Source organism: Cebus imitator, unplaced genomic scaffold, assembly GCF_001604975.1.
Source record: "Cebus imitator isolate Cc_AM_T3 unplaced genomic scaffold, Cebus_imitator-1.0 Scaffold15, whole genome shotgun sequence".
Classification (NCBI taxonomy): domain Eukaryota; kingdom Metazoa; phylum Chordata; class Mammalia; order Primates; family Cebidae; genus Cebus; species Cebus imitator.
In genome coordinates, this window is record NW_016107330.1 from 7,835,369 (window position 1) to 7,853,888 (window position 18,520).

The 18,520-nt window shown below is 51.8% G+C and overlaps 1 protein-coding gene across 10 annotated transcripts in view; it reads left to right on the forward strand.

Moving 5' to 3' along the window:
- The window catches only part of ARHGEF10L (Rho guanine nucleotide exchange factor 10 like), a 180,052-nt gene that overhangs the window by 63,970 nt on the left and 97,562 nt on the right, over positions 1–18,520 (forward strand). For all 10 annotated transcript variants that reach the window (XM_017505635.2, XM_017505655.2, XM_017505625.2 and 7 more), the window contains exons 3-4: positions 3,590–3,775; positions 4,560–4,593. In XM_017505635.2, the coding sequence (XP_017361124.1) occupies positions 3,590–3,775; positions 4,560–4,593 (220 nt within the window). The remainder of the gene's footprint in view (positions 1–3,589; positions 3,776–4,559; positions 4,594–18,520) is intronic.

Below are 18,520 nucleotides of genomic sequence, written 5' to 3' on the forward strand. Positions count from 1 at the left end.
AACAAAACAGACAAAAATACATGCCCTTGTGAAGCTTATATTCTAGTAGAGGAGACAGACAGGAACGCAAATAGCATCATAGCATCATATGCTGACAGCAGCCGTAGAGACAGGTAAAATAGACCGGGCAAACTGGGAGTCTCAGCAGAGCTCTGTGGCAGAGTGCAGAGAGATGCTGAGCAGTAAAGACCTGAAAGAGGGGAGAGCCGGAGAATTTACCCATGGGAGGAACGTTCCAGGCCCTGGGGCCACAAGTGCAGAGGTCCTGAGGGAGGAGCACACCTGGCACATTCGTGGTACAGGAAGGAGATCAATGTGGCTGGAGTGGAGGGAGCAAGGGATGAACAGAAAATTCTGTGTGCATATGCACTTGCCTGTGTGTGTGCGCACGCACACACACACACACACACACCCCTACCCAATGTGTATATAGCTGTAACAAAAGTGTCAAAACCAATATTGAAATTATACCAAGGTAAATTCATTAGTATCACATTATTTTTTAATACATTATTTTAATGTATTATCTAATACATTATTATAAACAATACATTACTTTTTAAACATCTGAAATAATTCAATACCAAATGTATTTTATTTGGTATTATACCAAAAAGAACACCCATATGATTTTATTAATATTAGAATACAGCCAATGTTTAGGAACATCTGAAACATCAATCCAAACACCAAATGATTGGTGTTATTTAGCTGATGGGGAATCCCCTAATTGAACTAATGAGCCACCAGGTGGTTGGGAACTGCAATCTGAAGGCCACAGATCCAGCTTCCACCCAAGCCTGACCACCCAGGGCAGAACGTCTGAGGGCTCCAGCGCTTCCGGAACCGGCAAGGCTTAGGTAGAAGAAGTGTGTGAAAGGTGAATGGAGCTGGGTTACAATTCATTCCCATCTGCTTAGCGGCTGACTGCAGGCATTGCTTTGCCTTTGTCTCTGGGGTCTTGGGTAAATGGAGATGATCCTGAGGCTGGCTCAGGAAGCTGCTCTGGGCATAGCTCAGGTTCTCTCAGGACTTGTTTCTTGACACCTGGGGAAGGAGCTAACACTACAGGCCACATCGCTGCCCAGAGTCCACCCCTGCTGTCCTGGCCTATGGGATCCCTAAAGCCCCAGGAGACGCGGCTGTGTCTCCTCCTCCGTGGCCTCGGAGGAAGTTGGGCACTTCTCCCTTGGGGAAGGGAGGGTATGCCCTGGGCTTCCGTTGCAGTCAAGCAGCTGAAGAAGGGGTTTCCTACATCTGCCCCCAAAATACTATGCTCTGGGAGCCTCCAGGTCATTGTCAGGGAGTGAATAGATTTTTCTAGTTTGAAAGACTGTTGGAATCAGATATGCCCTTCTGTCCATCTGTTCATCTGCTGGCCTGTCTGTTCATCTCTGTTCCAGCTACCTCCTCACGCATCACTCATCCATCTGTCTAATGTTTATTGAGCACTTGCTGGGGCTGGGTCCGTAGACCCATGGACTAGAAAATCCGGTTTGTCCTCAAGGCTCTGAGGCTGGGGGGGAAGAGTAATTCCAACAGCTGGTATTGTATAATCCTTACATCTACAGGCGCTGTGCTGAGGGCTGCACCTACCCCGGTGTTTCTCAGATAGTGGTGATTTTGCCCTCCCCGGGGACATATGGCAATGTCTGCAGACATTTTTGGTGGTCACAGCTGGAGGGTCCCCCTGGCCTGTAGTGTGTAGAAGCCAGGGGTGCTGCTAACCGTCCTACAGCGCACAGGACAGCCCCCATCCCCATCCCGAAAAAGAATTATCCAGTCCAAGTGTCAATAGTTCTGAGGCTGAGAACCCTAACCTGCATCCCAGTTGATGTTCATGTCAGCCTTATGGGGAAAGTGCTGTTTTTATTCTCCATTTTGCAGGAGAGGAAACCAAGTTCAGAGAGGTAAAGTGACTTGCCCAGAACCACACAGCTAGCGGGGAGCTCAGACAGGGCCATGTGAGTGCAGAGCTCACATTCTAAGCTGTGCGGCATGTGCCATGACAGGACTGCTTAGGGCGGTCAGCTTGGCAGATGTTTAAAACAAAACCAACCTTCCAGCTGGTTTTGCAGTGGGTTTGCATAAGGCAGGGGATGGAGTGACTGAACTCCTGAAGTTCTGTTCAGCCCAGAGTTTAGGAAGGAGGTCTTTTTTTTTTTTGTGATGGAGTCTCACTCTGTCACCAGGCTGGAGTGCAGTGGTACAATCTCAGCTCACTGCAACCTCTGCCGCCCAGGTTCAAGTGATTCTCCTGCCTCAGCCTCTCGAGTAGCTGGGATTACAGATGCGTGTCACCAACCCAGCTAATATTTGTATTTTTAGTAGAGATGGGGTTTTGCCACGTTGGTCAGGCTGGTCTCAANTGATGGAGTCTCACTCTGTCACCAGGCTGGAGTGCAGTGGTACAATCTCAGCTCACTGCAACCTCTGCCTCCCAGGTTCAAGTGATTCTCCTGCCTCAGCCTCTCGAGTAGCTGGGATTACAGATGCGTGTCACCACATCTGGCTAATTTTTTGTATCTCTAGTAGAGACAAGGTTTCACCATGTTGGCCAGGCTAGTCTTGGACCCCTGACCTCATGATCTGCCCACCTCGGCCTCCCAAAGTGTTGGGATTACAGGCATGAGCCACCACGGCCGGCAAGGAAGGAAATCTTCTAGGATGAGGATTGGGGAACCTCCATGTGGTGAAATGGCTGGAAAGGTGAGGGCTTGTGCTGTCTGGGATAGAGAATTCATTCTTTAACTTGTTCAACAAAAGCGGCTGAGCTCCTAGTCTGGACCAGTCCAGGACCCGACAGTAGAGGGGACAGCCCCTGTGAGTTGTCTGCTCTCAGAGATTTGAGCTTGGTGGGAGGTACAAACAAGGGGCAGGGCAGAGAAGAGAGGCCCCGCCTCCGGTGGTAGGCAAGGAGGGCCTCTCTGCTTGAATTGAGCTTTTATGGGTGAGGAGGACAGGAGTTCATTGTCAGGAAGGGGGCCCCCCAGGAGGGGAAGAGCAGGGAATGAGGCCTAGCAAGCTGACCTCCATGCTGGAAGCTCAGTGCCTTCCTCTGCTCCAGCCAGTCTGTGCCCTAGTACCTGAGAGCTGGCTGCCTCCAAGCCTGGCCATTCCTAGGCAGCTGTGTTTCATGCCGCCGCACGTACCAAATCAAGTGTAGCGAGAAGGATGCGCCTGTCTGTGCTCATTTGCACACACAAGCACACAGACACATGAACACAGAAACATACAAGAAGGCTTGTGTTCATACACATGCATTTAAAAAGACCACCTTGCTTGCAAAACAGGGCAATAGGAAATAAGAGGAAAGGTATACATTGAAGTACTGATGTGCACAGGCTCACCCCAAGAGCACACTTGCTTCCCTCCCTCTACTGCCACTTGCTTAGAGACCTAACCCAACCCCATTCCCCGGCCTTTTGGGCACTGCAGGGCCATCTGGCTTGGGTTTGATGGCTCTCATTCCCCAGCTCAGACCCGAGGTGCTCACCCTGTTCCAGCCCATGCCCACCTACCCCAGCTGCCTGTCCGTTGACCAGACCTCCAAGATCCTGCAGCTTGGCCAACTCCTCCTCTCTTCCAGGAGATCAGCTGGTTCCAGGAGCCCCAGGCCCCTCCTCCGAGGCAGAGGACGACCCAGGAGATGCCTTTGAGTTTGACGATAGTGATGATGAAGAGGACACGAGCACAGGCTTGGGCGTCCCCAGCCTTGCTCCCAAGAGGGACGCAGACCCCCCACTGATACACTTTGACTCCAGCCCTGTCACTGGTAAGATGTTTCTGGGAACTTCCGGTCCTGGGGCTACAGGGAGCATGAAGAACTGGGCGGAAGCTCCAGGCTCCCAGGAATGCCTGGTGTTCCCTCCACTGTCCCCAGAAAGCATGAAGGGAAAAGCCACTGGGAAGAAGCTATAGTCTATTGCCTCCCTTGGGAGTTCAAAATTCCTAGCATTCCTGCAACATCTGGCGCACTCTGGCACATTGTAAATGGAAGCAGTTAGCCTGAGTTTTGCTTTGGAGACAGTTGCTGCCCAGGGCTCATGACTCTGAAGTCCTCCCTGCAGCTTCTCTTAAAGAATCCATACCAGCCAGAAGAGCAGCCTCCCAGAGGTCCCCTCTCTTGTCTGCCTTGGGGAGCTGGCAACCCCGGGGGGCAAGAGGGCCCTGATAAGCTGGTGTTAAATGGCAGCTTCTGGGCTCTTATATTCTGTTATCCTGGGGACCAGACCAGCTGGAACTTCCTGCAGGCTTGGGGACAGTGAGCTCCCAGAGCAGCTGGGGGTGGAGGGCAGGCCCAGAGCAGGCAGGGTGGCTGCCCCGGGTTCTGGCTGGAGTTGGGAAGTGGGCCATGGGGTGGGTGGGGGTGGTGCAGGCCAGGTAGGGGAGCTGATGACTGAGCCAGCACTGGGGGAGGGAGGCGGGGCTCAGCAGGCACCCAGGCTGGCTGGGCCCTGTCTGCAGCGCCCCTGGGGAGGCTGGGAAAGGGGCGGGGAAGGGCTGAGTGCTTGGGGCCAGCCTCTGGCCTGACAGGCTCTCTCTCTGCTCTTCTGCAGACCCAGATCCAGTGGCTGCGCCACCCAGCACAGAGTAAGTGAACCCTGCTCCTTTGCTTTGGCGGTCGGAAACGAGGAGACACTGGTCAGGGGGTGGAGATGGGATGGAGCTGAGGCCCAGAGGACCTGACTGGTCTTTGGGTAAGGAGGAAAGCGTTTCAACGAGGCCCTGTGCCTGGGGGAAGAGGCCAGTTCCTGAAACTCATGGTACGTTTTCATTTATTTTGCCCACAAGCCTGTGAAAACAGCAGGAGACAGGCGTGGCTCCAAACCCTGCCTCTGCCCCTCGCTAGCTGTGTGGCCTTGGAGGAGTCACAGGAACTCTCCAAGTGTCAGTCTGTTCACAGGTGAAAGGGAAACAGTAAGAGCACTCCTTCTGTTGGGTTTGTCCTGGAGCAGCTACGGCTGCCTGGTGCTCAGTGTGTGTGTGTGTGTGTGTGTGTGTGTGTGTGTGTGTGTGTGTGTACTGGGGGAGGTTGGGGGGGTTTGGGGTTGGAAGGTGCAGCCCATTGGAATTGTTTTTGCAGTTGCCATTTGTCTTGCTAATGCCATTCCCATTCCTATGACAGTTGCTGTTAGGGACCCTGCCCTCTGTGCCTGGGACCTGTCAGAGGCAGTGTAGCCTAGTGGTCAGGACCCTGGATGTTGGGGTGAGGGCCTGCATCTTGTCTGTGGTCCCCACACTGGCCACAGGTCCTCATGTCAGTCAGGTCCCCCTAGGCTTTGGTTTTCTCATCTGTGAAATGGGCCATTGGGTAAGATCCCCGGCCTCATGGTAGGTGCCTCATCAAGGCACTTGCTTTTTATCACAGTTCTTCTTTGTCTTCTGCAAGTCAGGTCTGGATTGGAAGGGTAACTGGGCAGCTGGGCGTGGTGGGAGCTGAGGCCTCTCAGGACCGGGTGCTTAGAGCCTCCTTGCCTAAGCAGTGGGGGGGTCTAGACTCCAAATGAATGGCCCAGGCTCCTGGGACCCTGAGTTTAAATCCTGACTACCCTGGTAAGGGGAGGCATGTTTGAGTCTCCCTTTGTCTTCCTGGGGTGCACCAAACTGAGCAAGAGGGGCTAATTCTCAGGCAGGTGTCACCCAGTGGGAGGTTTCAGAGATGAAGCTCGCAGGCCCAGGCCCCTGAAGGAGAAGTTCTTACATGTGCTTATTTGCTGTCCAGAGTGGGTGGACTGGGTGAGGGGTTTCTGCTGAGCCTCCTACTGTGTAATTAAGGTCAGAATTAGGGGCCAGCCTCTCCTCCCTGATTAGGGACTTGAAATGAATCAGCAGCCATTCGTCCTGCACCTGGGCTGGGAAGGACCGTGACGGCTGCTGTCTCCCAAGGGATTGAATTCTCCAGGGTGGGCCAGGACGGAAGTTGTGGAGAAACTCACTGTGGTGGGAGATGCAGACGCATCAGAGTGGGACAGAGACGGACACCCAGGAAGCTGGGATGCTGTCTGGAGGGGAGCAGGGGTGGGGCCGTCAGGGGAGACTTCTGGACCAGGTCCTGGCTCAGCAAGCGAGTGGAAATTCACCATTCAGGATGGCAGAGGGGCAGGGGGAGTGCCTGCGGAGGAAGTCCCTGAGCAGAGGCACAGAGCTGGCACACAGGGTGGAGAGCACACGTCCACCCGGGTTCCAGCACACTCGCTTCCTTCAAGCCACCCTCCTGGAGACCCCAGGAGTTAGGTGATGTGCCCAGGGTTCCAGGTAGATAAGTACATGCTCATTCAGAACAGAGACCAAGGCCCCTCTGACACCGAGGCCAGGTGCTTGGCCACCGTCCTTCCCTGTCTCCGGGAGCTCATGCCCTGGTTCCTGGTGAGAGAGTGTGGCTGGCTTCATAGGAATGATCTGAAGCCTATGTGTACATTTTTTGAAATAAGAATTTTGCCCACTCAGAGATGATCTCTGCGCTCCTAGGAGAGTGGCATCTAAGTAGTTGGTGGAATGTTCCATGGGTCCCTCCTGGGGAGCCTTGCGAGGCAGTGCCTGGTTCGTGATTCCTGGTGAGGCCCCTTCCCTTGACATGGGAACAGAGCAAAAAGAGCCCCCTTTTTGCTTCCCCAACACAGAAATCTTGTGAGGGCAGAGGAGTGTGCAGGTGTGTCTCTCCACCAGCAATTGCCTCTATGGAGACAGGGACTTTTTGAGTTTTTTGGAGGGTGATGTTGTGTTTGCTGCCAAACCTCATGGTTTAGCACGGGCAGGCACAGGGTGAGTGCCAAGGATGTCCTTGTTGAATGAATGATGGACAGAAGGAAGAGGGGTCTGTGTCTCTGTGGAAGCAAGGAGAAAACCAATGGCATGTCATTGTGGGCGCAGTGGCTCACACCTGTAATCCCAGCACTTTGGGAGGCCAAGGTGGGTGGATCACTGAGATCAGGAGTTCAAGTCCAGCTTGGCCAACATGGTGAAACCCTGTCTCTACTAAAAATACAAAAATTAGTTGGGCGTGTTGGTGGGTGCCTGTAATTCCAGCTATTGGGGAGGCTGAGGCAGGAGAATTGCTTGAACCTGGGAGGTGAAGGTTGCAGTGAGCCGAGATCACACCACTGCACTCTAGCCTGGGTGACAGAGCAAGATTCCATCTCAAAAATAATAATAATACCTGCCTCAACCTCCCGAGTAGCTGAGATTACAGGCACCTGCCATCACACCCAGCTAATTTTTGTATTTTTAGTAGCGATGGGGTTTCACCATCCTGAGTAGCGGGGATTACAGGCACCCACCATCATGCCCAGCTAAATTTTATATTTTTAGTAGAGATGGGGTTTCGCCATCTTGGCCAGATTGGTCTCAAACTCCTGACCTGAGGTGATCCACACGCCTGAGCCTCCCAAGGTGCTGGGATTACAGGCATGAGCCCCTGCACCTGGCCCGTGTTATCTTATTATTTGTACCACCAGGAGCCCTAGGAGAAAAGGACTAGTGAATATGCCCATTTTGCAGATGAGCAAGCGAAGGCTTAGAGAACTGAAGCAATTTACCCAAATTTCATGGAGCTAGTAAATGGCAGGGCTGGGACTAGGCCTGTTTGCCCTAAAAGCTATCTACTGGGGCCCACGGGGTTTGCTTCCCCTGGTGGACTCTGAAGCATGTGCACTCATGTCCACCCTAAGCCCTCACTAGGGGAAGTCATGGTTGAAAGAGCAGCCCTGAGCGCCCAGCAGTAGCCAGGAAATGTGAGCCCTGCGGATGCTGGCTTCCTGTGTTTCTGCACCCTTCACCTCTTAGTGCAATAGCCCCATGTACTCAGCGCCCTCTGGAGTTGTTTGCTTTTCCTGTTTAGTTTTGCCTTTATCCCCCTGTGACCTCAGCAGTTTTCTGTGGGTCAGGGTTTTGGCTCCTGGCCGTGGTCTCAGGGATTCTCATGGGCTCCCCAAAGGTACCTGGGCTACCCCTTCCTGGGCTTTTCTGGATAAGATGAAGTGTGCTGCCTGTTCGCCAGTGTCTCTCATTGGGTCCCGGAGCCAGGGGAAGGAATGGGGCAGCCGGATTCTTGGAAAGGATAGGGAGACCCATCCTCCCTGGAAGTATCAGGGGCTGAGAGGATCAGGTCAAGAGGAGACCAGGCTCAGCGAAGCAGTGTTGGCACAGGATGGAAACAGGGTGCTTATGGCCTGTGGCTTCTGAGGCTGCTGGGTGTGGAGGACACAGGGGCTCTTGGGAAGGGCAGGTCAGCAAGGCTGGAGTGGCCCCGCATGTCTGGAGGAAATCTTCAAGGTTTTTCAGATTCTGCAAACCTAGTCTGGAGTTGTTTGGAATCTTGGGCTTCTCCGTGCATGCACTATTTCCCAAACTCAGAGCCTTTGAGCCTCCTGTGCCCTGTCCTGCAGGGTCCACGTGGGGCGGGAGGCCTGGCAGATACCAGCTGTCTTGCCGTGGAGTCCCTTATGGGAGGGTTATGGGGACCAGGCCCTTCTTTCCATTAAAAATCTTTCTCTAAAGGTCCCCGGTCAAAATTGTAAGTTGGAAAAGCTGGGCTTTGTCTTTTCTTTCCTTCTTTTCCTCCTCTGAGGGTGGAAATAAGGGCTTCCAGGTTCAGTATCAGAGCTGGGACCTTTAGATCCCAGACCCTTGGGACCCACATGGGCTCTCCCTTGAGAAAGCAACATGCAGGGTACCTGTTTGGTGCACCTGTTCATGGTATAAATATGCCTTCAAGGAATCCTGTGACATCCCTCCCTTTATCCCTGAAGTGAGTGGTAGGACTCTGCCTCACTTGCTTTTTTATCCCAGTGCCTGGGACAGAGATAGTGCAACAATACTAACAGCCTACCTCAGCACGGACTTGACAGTTTACATCTCATTTTGATTCTCACGACTGTGGGAGGCAGAATCCTGGCCCTTCCACCCCTCGGAGATTTCCCCGTCCTCATCCCCAACGCCTGCGAATCTGTGATGCTGCGTGGCAAAGGGACTCAGCAGATGTGATTAAGTGAGCGACTTTGAGATGGGGAGATGATCCTGGGTTATCCGTGGGTCCAGTGTAACCACAGGGGTGGTGACAAGAGGGAGGCAGGAAGGCCAGAGTCAGAGAGAGGTGGGAAGATGCCACGCGGCGGGCTTTGGAAATGGAGGATGGGATTGTGATGAAGGAATGCAGGTGGCTTCCCGAGGTTGGAAAAGACGGAGGATGGCTTCTCTCCTGGAGCCGCCCCTGCTGAAACCTCGAGTGTAGCCCTGCGAAGCCCGTGATGGCCTTCTGACTTCCACTCCTGTGAGAATAGTTCGTGTTTTCAGTCACTAAGTGCATGGTTATCTGTTACAGCAGCCGTAGGAAACTAACACGGCCGCCCCGGAGAGAGGAAATGATCATGGGTGCCGTTTTGCAGACCCAGGAGAGAAGGTCACTCGTCTGTGGGGCTGGGCTGGGCTGGGTGGGCAGGTGTGGTGTTGGGCTCAAAGCCTGAGGTCAGGGGATCCATTTGCTCTTCCTCTACGGCCCTCTCTTGCATCTAGGATGGTGCTCTGCTGACTGGCTGGGATTCCCCCGCCCTTCCCTTGAATCTTGCTGTCCCTCCACCCAGCACCTCTTTACTGAGTGACTGAAATGGGGACCGAAACGCTCTGCCAGGCCGTGTTATTTTTACGTGTCTGTGTGTATGTTTGGCTCTAGGGCCAGATCACAATGGCCTGAATGTACCCAGCACTCCTTACACGCTGGGCTCTGAGAGCTTTCCCTCCCCAATTAACCCTTGCAACACTCTCATGGGACAGGCGCTAATATAATCTGCATTCTAGAGATGTGGAAACTGGCACAGAGAGGACATAACAGCCCAACGTCACAGAGAAAGATGGGCAGAGCCAGAGTTAACCCCAGCTGGCTTCCAGAACCTGTGTTCTAGCCCCTCTGGTGCTACTGTCTCCCAACAGAGCTGGTTTGGATCCTGCCTGTGCTAAACGCCTGGGTCACATTAGCTGTGTGGCCCAGGATGTGTTCTTTGGCTTCTCTGCCTAACCCTCAGTTTCTTTCCTTTGCTTTCTCTGTCACCCAGTCTGGAGTGCAGTGGCACGATCTCGGCTTACTGCAACCTCTGCCCTGCCTCCCTGGTTCAATCCCTGCTCAGCTGGGATTACAGGCACCTGCCACCACACCTGGCTAATTTTTTCTGTATTTTTAGTAGAGATGGGGTTTTACCATGTTGGCCAGGCTGGTTTTAAACTCCTGACCTCAAGTGATCTGCCCACCTTGGCTTCCCAAAGTGCTAGGTGTGAGCCACCACGCCTGGCCCCCTCAATTCCTAATCTCTGTGAAGTGGGGTGATAAGACTCACTCGATGACGCTGCTGGTGGAGATGAAATGAGAGATGAGGTGCTTACACCGTGAGCTGCTCATTGCCACTGTCCCCAAAGGTTGTAGATTTGTCTGGGGCAGACTCCAGGCACAAGGGACCCCTCACTGGCCAGTGCATTGCCTAGCATTACCTGAGATGCTCGTCAATCCATCCTTCCTCCCCTCCTTCCTTTTTGAAAAAATATATGTTTGTTGTAGAAAAATTAGAAAGTACAGAAAATGGTAGACTAGAAGCACCTTTTTTTGTTGTTGTTGTTGAGACAGAGTCTCGCTTTGTCACTCAGGCTGGAGTGCAGTGGCATGACCTCAGCTCACTGCAACCTCTGCCTCCCAGGTTCAAGCAATTCTCCTGTATCAGCCTCCCGAGTAGCTGGGATTATAGGTGCCCGCCACCACATTTGGCTAATTTTTTTTTATTTTTAGTAGAGTTGGGGTTTCACCGTGTTAGCCAGGATGGTCTTGATCTCCTGACCTTGTGATCTGCCTGCCTCAGCCTCCCAAAGTTCTGGGATTACATGCATGAACCACTGCGCCCGGCCAACTAAAAGCAACTTTTAATCCTACCATGGTGTGTTTCTATCCAGCTTCTTTGCTAGGCATGTATACAAGTATGCATCATTTTTTTTTTTTAATAGAACTGTGGTTTTATTGCACATGCTGTGTTGTGGCTCACCTTGTTTTTTTTTTTTTTTTTTTTTTAAACCTAATTTCTTATTACGACAATTTCCCCAGGGGAACTTGTATTGTTCTGTAACACCCCATGTGGCTCTTGATAGATTCTTTCGAGGGGTACAGGGCCTCTCCATGTCTGACTGCCAAGCCCTGTGGCCCCTGAGACATTAGGGAGGGAGCAGGAGGCCACAGGCTGGGGCTTTAGCCCAGCATGAGCGTGGGAGTTCAGCTATACAGAGATGGTTCAGCATGCTTGTGGGGGGGCTAGCTGTACAGAGATAGTTCCCCAGAGGCCTCGAGGCTCCCTCCCTGCTGAGGTCTGTGATGTGATGCCACCCGAGGGATGCTCCAAGACTTCCCCTGGGGCTTCCTCACTGCTCTCCACCCACCCAATAAGGAGATCTCTGACCGTGATGGGGTGGCACAGGACAGACCCGCTGGGTCCTAGAGGCCCTCTGTGCACAGGATGGCCGGCCACAGCGGGAAGAGGGAACACTTGCAGGTGAGGGACCGGGTGCAGGGAAGCAGCCACACGAGGCTGTACCACATGCCAGCCTCTGTGCCGGGGATTTACATACCTTCTTTATTGACTCCGTACCAGAACCCTGTGAGGGAGGCAGCGTTGCCTCATTCCACAGATATGGAAACTGAGGCATAGAGAAGTGCTAAGTGTTTTATTTGTATCATCTCACTGAATCCCCACAGCTGGAAGTAGGACTGATACTTCACCCTGTTCCACATTCAGTGGCGTGTCCCAGTGCACACAGCCATGGCTGAGCCACAGTCTTCTCCCAGGTCATGGTCCCGGAGTGTTTGCTTTTAACCCACTCATGCCTGGGAGCCTTGGTTCTCAACTCTGTCTGCATGCTGGATCCCGCAGGGAGCTTTCTCTGACCAACAGTCAGAGTCACTGGTGCAGGGGCCCTGACATCCACATCTTCTAGGGGTGACCTGCTGACTCTAGTGGGCAGCCAAGCCAGATGCTCTCTTAGGTCCTCAGCTTTGACATGCTGTACAAACAGAAAGCGGCCAGGGCCAGAGACCCCGCAGCAGGCTGAACCTGGGCTGCATGTTCCTCCCTTTCCTTGGTGTCTCCTGGATCGGGCCATCATGCATTGGGGGAGTTTCTGAGGCCGGCTGTGGGTTACACTGTGTGGGGTTGTCCTATGCAAACTCTCCTGTCCTGTCCCTCCCTGTGCCGAAGCTTGGGTTTTCCTTGAGGCCTTAAAAGGCAAATGTCATTCCAGTCCTTTTTAGTCCCCAAAGGTGAAATTCTTTCCTTTGTCATATTTTTTATGCCTTGTCCCGGCAAGGTCCCTGGAATGCCTGTGCGTGCGGACCCCGCTGGCCAGGAATCCTTAGCTTGTTCTGGTTTTGGGTGTCTCCTCCCCAACCACTCACACGGTGCAGCTTCTGGGAAGGGACCCTGTGGAGGTTCACTGAGAAACTGGGGCCTGTACCAGCCGCTGTAGGGTTGGCGGGTGCCATTCTCTGGAGTGAGGCTTCCTATCTTTACAATAGGCTGGGGGCCAGGCGCAGTGGCTCATCCTGTAATCCCAGTACTTTGGGAGTGCCGGATGGATCCAAGGTGGGTGGATCACCTGAGGTCATGAGTTCAAGACCAGTCTGGCCCACATGGTGAACCCTCCCCTCCCCACCCCTGTCTCAACTGAAAATACAAAAGAAAGTCCCCAGGCATGGTGAACGGGGACCTACCCCTCCCTGCCCTGCTGCTCTCTGGAGAGAGAGGAGGTGGGCACAAAGGTTCTTAGAGCTCTGTGAACCAGAAACAGGCTAGGTGCCCCTCTGGTGCACTTGAACTCCTCTGGCCGGCAATGTAGGTTGCTGCTTGGGGGTGCTGGGAGGGTTCCTTTCCTCTCTCCCCTCCCTCTGCGTCTGTCTGCCTTTTCCTCTCTATCTCTGGCTCCTCTCCATGGATTCAGATTCTTTCCTTTGCATTCAGGTCACTGGCCTTACTGTCATTTGCAAGCTGAGAGGCATTAGGAGAGCAGGAAGCTCAGATAAGGGTGAGATAATTGCCTCTTATTGGTTTTTATGACTCCTTTATGACCTGGAGGCCCCTGAAGGAGTGTTTGTTCACAGGGAGAATTAGACACTGCGGCCTATGTGGCTCTCATGGGCAGCGGCTGGGAGAGGCTGCTCGGGTGGGTGCAGGGTGGGTCCAGAGCCTTGGGAGGCAGCAGGGAGGGGCCTGGGAACAGGAGGCCCCCCCAGCTTCATTTCTTGCCGTGCCCTCCTTGCATGTGTCCTGAGCTGAAACTTTGCTTGTGTCCCTGCTCCCCCCACTTTATTTCTCTTTCCCTGCCTGGGAAGCCCTTTCTCCATCTCATTGGCCTGAGGAACACCTGCTCCAGTCTGCAGGGACAGTGGAGGTGGCCCTGAGAGCCAGGCTTTGCAGGGAGATCACCTGGTTTCAAACTGCCACTGTGCCACTTGCTGGCCAGGTGACTTGGGCAGTGGGGGTGGGCATGAAGGTGACTTCTCTATATTGTGCGGGCCCCCATTCCCCAGCCCAGGACACCAGAGCCAGTCCCTGGGCAGGTCACTCACTGGGTTTTGATAAGGTGCAGCTAGGAGGGCAGTACTTCAGCCTCCCCCTGCCTATGAGTCTGCTCATAAGGCATTTCCAAATCCCTTCTGAAGCTGCCGGACCTCACCCAGTGATGCCTATTCCCTTTAAAGTTTCACCTTTAAAGTTTACACGGGGCCTTCCCTGGTGTTCTCTTGGTGAAACTGCGTTCTCTTGGTTGGAGCGTGCTGCAGCCTTGGAGCCGGGTGTTATGCTTTCTCTTGAACAGTGTCTTAGTTTGTTTGGCCTGCTATAATACAGTGCCATAGACTGGGTGGCTTATAAACAAGAGAAACTTGTTTTTATTTTATTTTACTTTTTTTAAGAAAGAAAGAGAAAGGAAGGAAGGAAAGAAAGAAAGAAAGAAAAGAAAGAAAGAGAGAGAGAGAAAGAGGAAGAGAAAGGGAGAGAGATCGGGAGTCTTGCTGCATTGCCCAAGCTGGAGTGCAGTCTAAAAATGGGTATTAAACACGTCTTTTATGCCAATAATTGAGCTTGACAATGGAGACAGGAAGGAATAAGGGAGGAAGATAACAAACTAGCCACCAAGCAATATTTCACTTAAACCTGTGAAATGCTATGCATTTGCTGAGGAGTGATTTACTTCCAATTATGTGGTCAGTTTTAGAGTAGGTGTGATGTGGTGCTGAGAAGAATGTATCTTCTGTGGATTTGAGGTGGAGAGTTCTGTAAATGTCTATTAGGTTTGCTTGTTCCAGGTCTGAGTTCAAGTCCTGGATATCCCTGTTAATTTTCTGTCTGGTTGATCTGTCTAATATTGACAATGGGGTGTTAAAGTCTCCCACTATTGTTGTGTGGGAGTCAGTCTCTTTGTAAGTCATTAAGAACTTGCCTTATGTATCTGGGTGCTCCTGTATTGGGTGCGTATATATTTAGGATCGTTAGCTCTTCTTGTTGCATTGATCCTTTTACCATTATGTAATGTCCTTCTTTGTCTCTTTTGATCTTTGTTGCTTTAAAGTCTAATTCATCAGAGATGAGAAGTGCAACTCCTGCTTTCTTTTGCTCTCCATTTGCTTGGTAAATCTTCCTCCATCCCTTTATTTTGAGCCTTTGTGTGTCCTTGCATGTGAGATGGGTTTCCTGGATACAGCACATTGATGGGTTTTGGCTTTTTATCCAATTTGCCAGTCTGTGTCTTTTGATTGGGGCATTTAGTCCATTTACATTTAAGGTTAATATTGATATGTGTGAATCTGATACTGCTGTTTAATGCTAGCTGACTGTTTTGCCTGTTAGTTGATGCACATTCTTCATTATGTTGATGCTCTTTACCTTTTGGTATGTTTTTGGAGTGGCTGGTACTGGTTGTTGTTTTTCTTTTTTTTTTTGAGTTGGAGTCTTGCTCTATCTTCCAGGCTAGAGTGCAGTGGCACAATGTTAGTTTACCACAACCTTCGCCTCCCAGGTTCAAGCAATTCTCCCATCTCAGCCTCCCTAGTAGCTGGGATTATAGGGGTGCACCACCACGCCCGGCTAATTTTTATATCTCTGGTAGAGACGGGGTTTGCCACATTGGCCAGGCTGGTCTCGAACTCCTGACCTCACGTGATTCACCTGACTCGGTCTTCCGAAGTTCTGGGATTACAGGTGTGAACCGCCAATGCCCTGCATAAGAGAAACTTATTTCTCACAGTTCTCAAGGCTGGGAGGTCCAAGATCAGGGTGCCAGCAGATCCAGAGTCTGATAAGGGCTTGTTTCTTCTTATAGATGGCGCCTTCTCACTGTGTCCTTACATGGTGGAATGGGCAGAGGAGCTCTCTAGGGCCTCTTGTTCGGGCCCTAATCCCACTCATGGGGGCTCTGCTCTTAGGACCTAATCCCCTCTCCAAAAGCCCCACCTCCTAATTCTATCACCTTGGGGGTGAAGATTTTAACACATGGACTTTTTTTTCCCCCCACCCAGAGATGGAGTCTTGCTCTGTCACCCAGGCTGGAGTGCAGTGGCGTGAACTCAGCTCACTGCAACCTTCGCCTCCTGGGTTAAAGTAATTCTCCTGCCTCAGCCTCTAGAGTAGCTGGGATTACAGGTGCCCACCATCACACCTGGCTAATTTTTGTATTTTTAGTAGAGACAGGGTTTCACCATGTTGGCCAGGCTGGTCTTGAACTCCTGACCTCGTGATCTGCCCACCTTGGCCTCTCGAAGTGCTGGGATTACAGGCGTGAGCCACTGTGTCCGGCCTAACATATGGACTTTTTTTTCGGGGGGACACAGACATTCATATCATAGCAGATGGAGAATTGAACTTGTGCCTCTAAGTGTGCGCCCAGGGCTACTGCTCTCTTTCTTTTTGTCAAATGGTAGCTAAACAGGCAAGAGTTGTGGTAACCTTATGCCTCAGTCTGCAATGCAAATTCCCTACTTCCAGGAGGTCTGCTTGAAACAGTACAAGCTTTGCAAGTAGACATAGTGTAAGATCCCAGCTCCCACTAATTAGCTGAGTGATTTTGGGTAATTGAGACTTTGTGAGCCTCAGTTTCCCCACCTGTAGAATGGGGGTAATAACACCTGCCTCCTGTGTGTTCCTGAGAAATTAAATGTGCAGGCTGGGCTCATTGGCTCACTCCCAGCACTTTGGGAGGCCTAGGTGGGCGGATCATCTGAGGTCAGGAGTTTGAGACCAGCCTGGCCAACGTGGTGAAACCCTGTCTCTACTAGAAATACAAAAATTAGCCGGGCATAGTGGCGAGTGCCTATAGTCCCAGCTACTCTGGAGGCTGAGTTGGGAGAATTGCTCAAATCTGGGAGGTGGAGGTTGCAGTGGGCCGAGATCATGCCGCTGCACTCCAGCCTGGGTGACTGAGCGAGACTGTCTTAAAAAAAAAAAAATAGAAATTAAATGTGCAATTACATGTAAAGCAGAGCAAGCTGTGCATAGCAGATGCTTTGTAACTGTCACTGATTGTCATAGTCACGTATAAGAGCAAGGAGGGCCTGTGGCTGGGAGACTGTGCAGCCAACCTGTTCTAAGCTCATGTCTGTTCTAGCTGGAACAGTTTGGTTCCATCTGAGCAATTCTGAGCAACTGATGGGGCGCCTTCAGGATGTTTCTGTATTGAGGAGGTGGCGGCTCAGGCAAGCAGCTGTTAGACATTGGGGCGGCTCCCATCAGCCCAGCACCTCGCTTCCTGGTCCAGAGTAGCCCTGTCCTCTCTTGGCCTTTATGTCCTGCCATTGGTGGAAAGTATTTCCTCCAGACCGAATGTGCTTCCTTCCTTGCCCTGGGCCACACTGCTGACTTCTGGCCACGAAATGTGAGCTGACACTTGCTCCTCTAATAGGGCAGGTGACTTAGACCTGCACCACCCAGTCCAGTGGCCACTAGCCATGTGTAGCTATTTAAAATTAAATGGCTTAAAATCAAATAGAATTAAAAATTAGGTTCCTTAGTTTCAGCAGCCACATGTCAAGGGCTTAATAGCCGTGTCGCTGGTGGCTGTCGCACTGCATAGGACAGGCAGGAGCAGTCTCGCCGCCACCACCGCTCTGCTTATTATCTGAGAGGCAGCGGAGGGCAGCACACAGAGCCCAGCTTGGGAGCCAGGTGAGCTGGCCTCACAGTCTGACTCTGCCACTCCCTGGCAGAGTGATCCCCTGCAGGTTCCTCTACTTGCCTGCAGAATGCAGAAGATGGATCCCACTTGGTGCTGGGAAGGTGAGGCAGAGGGCCTGGCACACAGGAGGTGCTCAGCAGCGGAGAGCCCTCCTGGCAGCCTCCTCCCCTCCCCCTTCCCCTGTACTGTCTTACTCTTCATCTGCTAAAGGCTCCGGTGCCAGGAAGTTCAAGTTGATTCTTTGGCTGCTATCTTGACAGTCTAAGGCCTCTGCCCTCTGGGATGGCATAAGTGGTCTTTGGTCTTTGTTTTATTTTTTTGAAACTGGACTTAAAAAAATTCACGTTAGAATAGCTTTAGATTTTCAGAGATGTTCTGGATGGGGTACACAGAGCCCCACATACCCGTCACCAGTTTCCCCACTGTGAGCATCTCACATGGCCTTGGCACAGTTGTCAAAGCTGAGACCTACACTGGCACGTTACCGTTCACTAAATAGACTTTGGGTGGATTTCATCAGTTTTCCCACTTATGTTCATTTTTTTGACCCAGGATCCAATCCGGGATCCCACATTTGCACTTAACTGCCATGTCTCTGTAGCCTGCTCCGGCCTGTGGCAGTTTCTCGATCTTTCCTTGATTTCCATGACCTTGAGAATATTGAGGAGTAATGGTTAGTTGCAGTGGTTCATGCCTATAATCCCAGCACTTTGGGAAGAGGCTGAGGTGGTTGGATCACTTTGAGGTCAGGAGTTTGAGACCAGCCTGACCAACATGGTGAAACCCCGTCTCTACTAAAAGTGCAAAATTAGCTGGGCGTGGTGGCGCATGCCTATAATTCCAGCTGCTTGGGAGGCTGAGGTGGGAGGATTGCTTGAACTTGGGAGGGAGAGGTTTCAGTGAGCCAAGATTGCGCCACTGTCCTGAAGCTGGGTGACAGAGTGACACTCCAACTAGAAAAAAAAAAAAAAAGTCTTGAGGAGTAATGCCAGGTATTTGGTACAATGTCCCCAACTCTGGTTCTGTCTAGTGTGTTCCCCATGATTACACTGGCGTTATGGGTTTTGGATAAAAACACTACAAAGGTGAAATACCCATTTCATGACATCATATGAAGGCACATGGCATCTGGTGGCATCTCTACAGATGCTCACCTGGATCGCTTGGTTCAGGACATGTTTGCTGGTTTCTCTGCTATCTGCCATTTGCATATCTGTTCTTTGGAAGGGATCAGCCCATCCCCAAGTGTGTGTGAAGGACTAAGCTTTACCTCCCACGTATAGTCTTTTAAAGCTTTGCAAGTCCTTGTTTTTTTTTTTTTTTTTTTTTC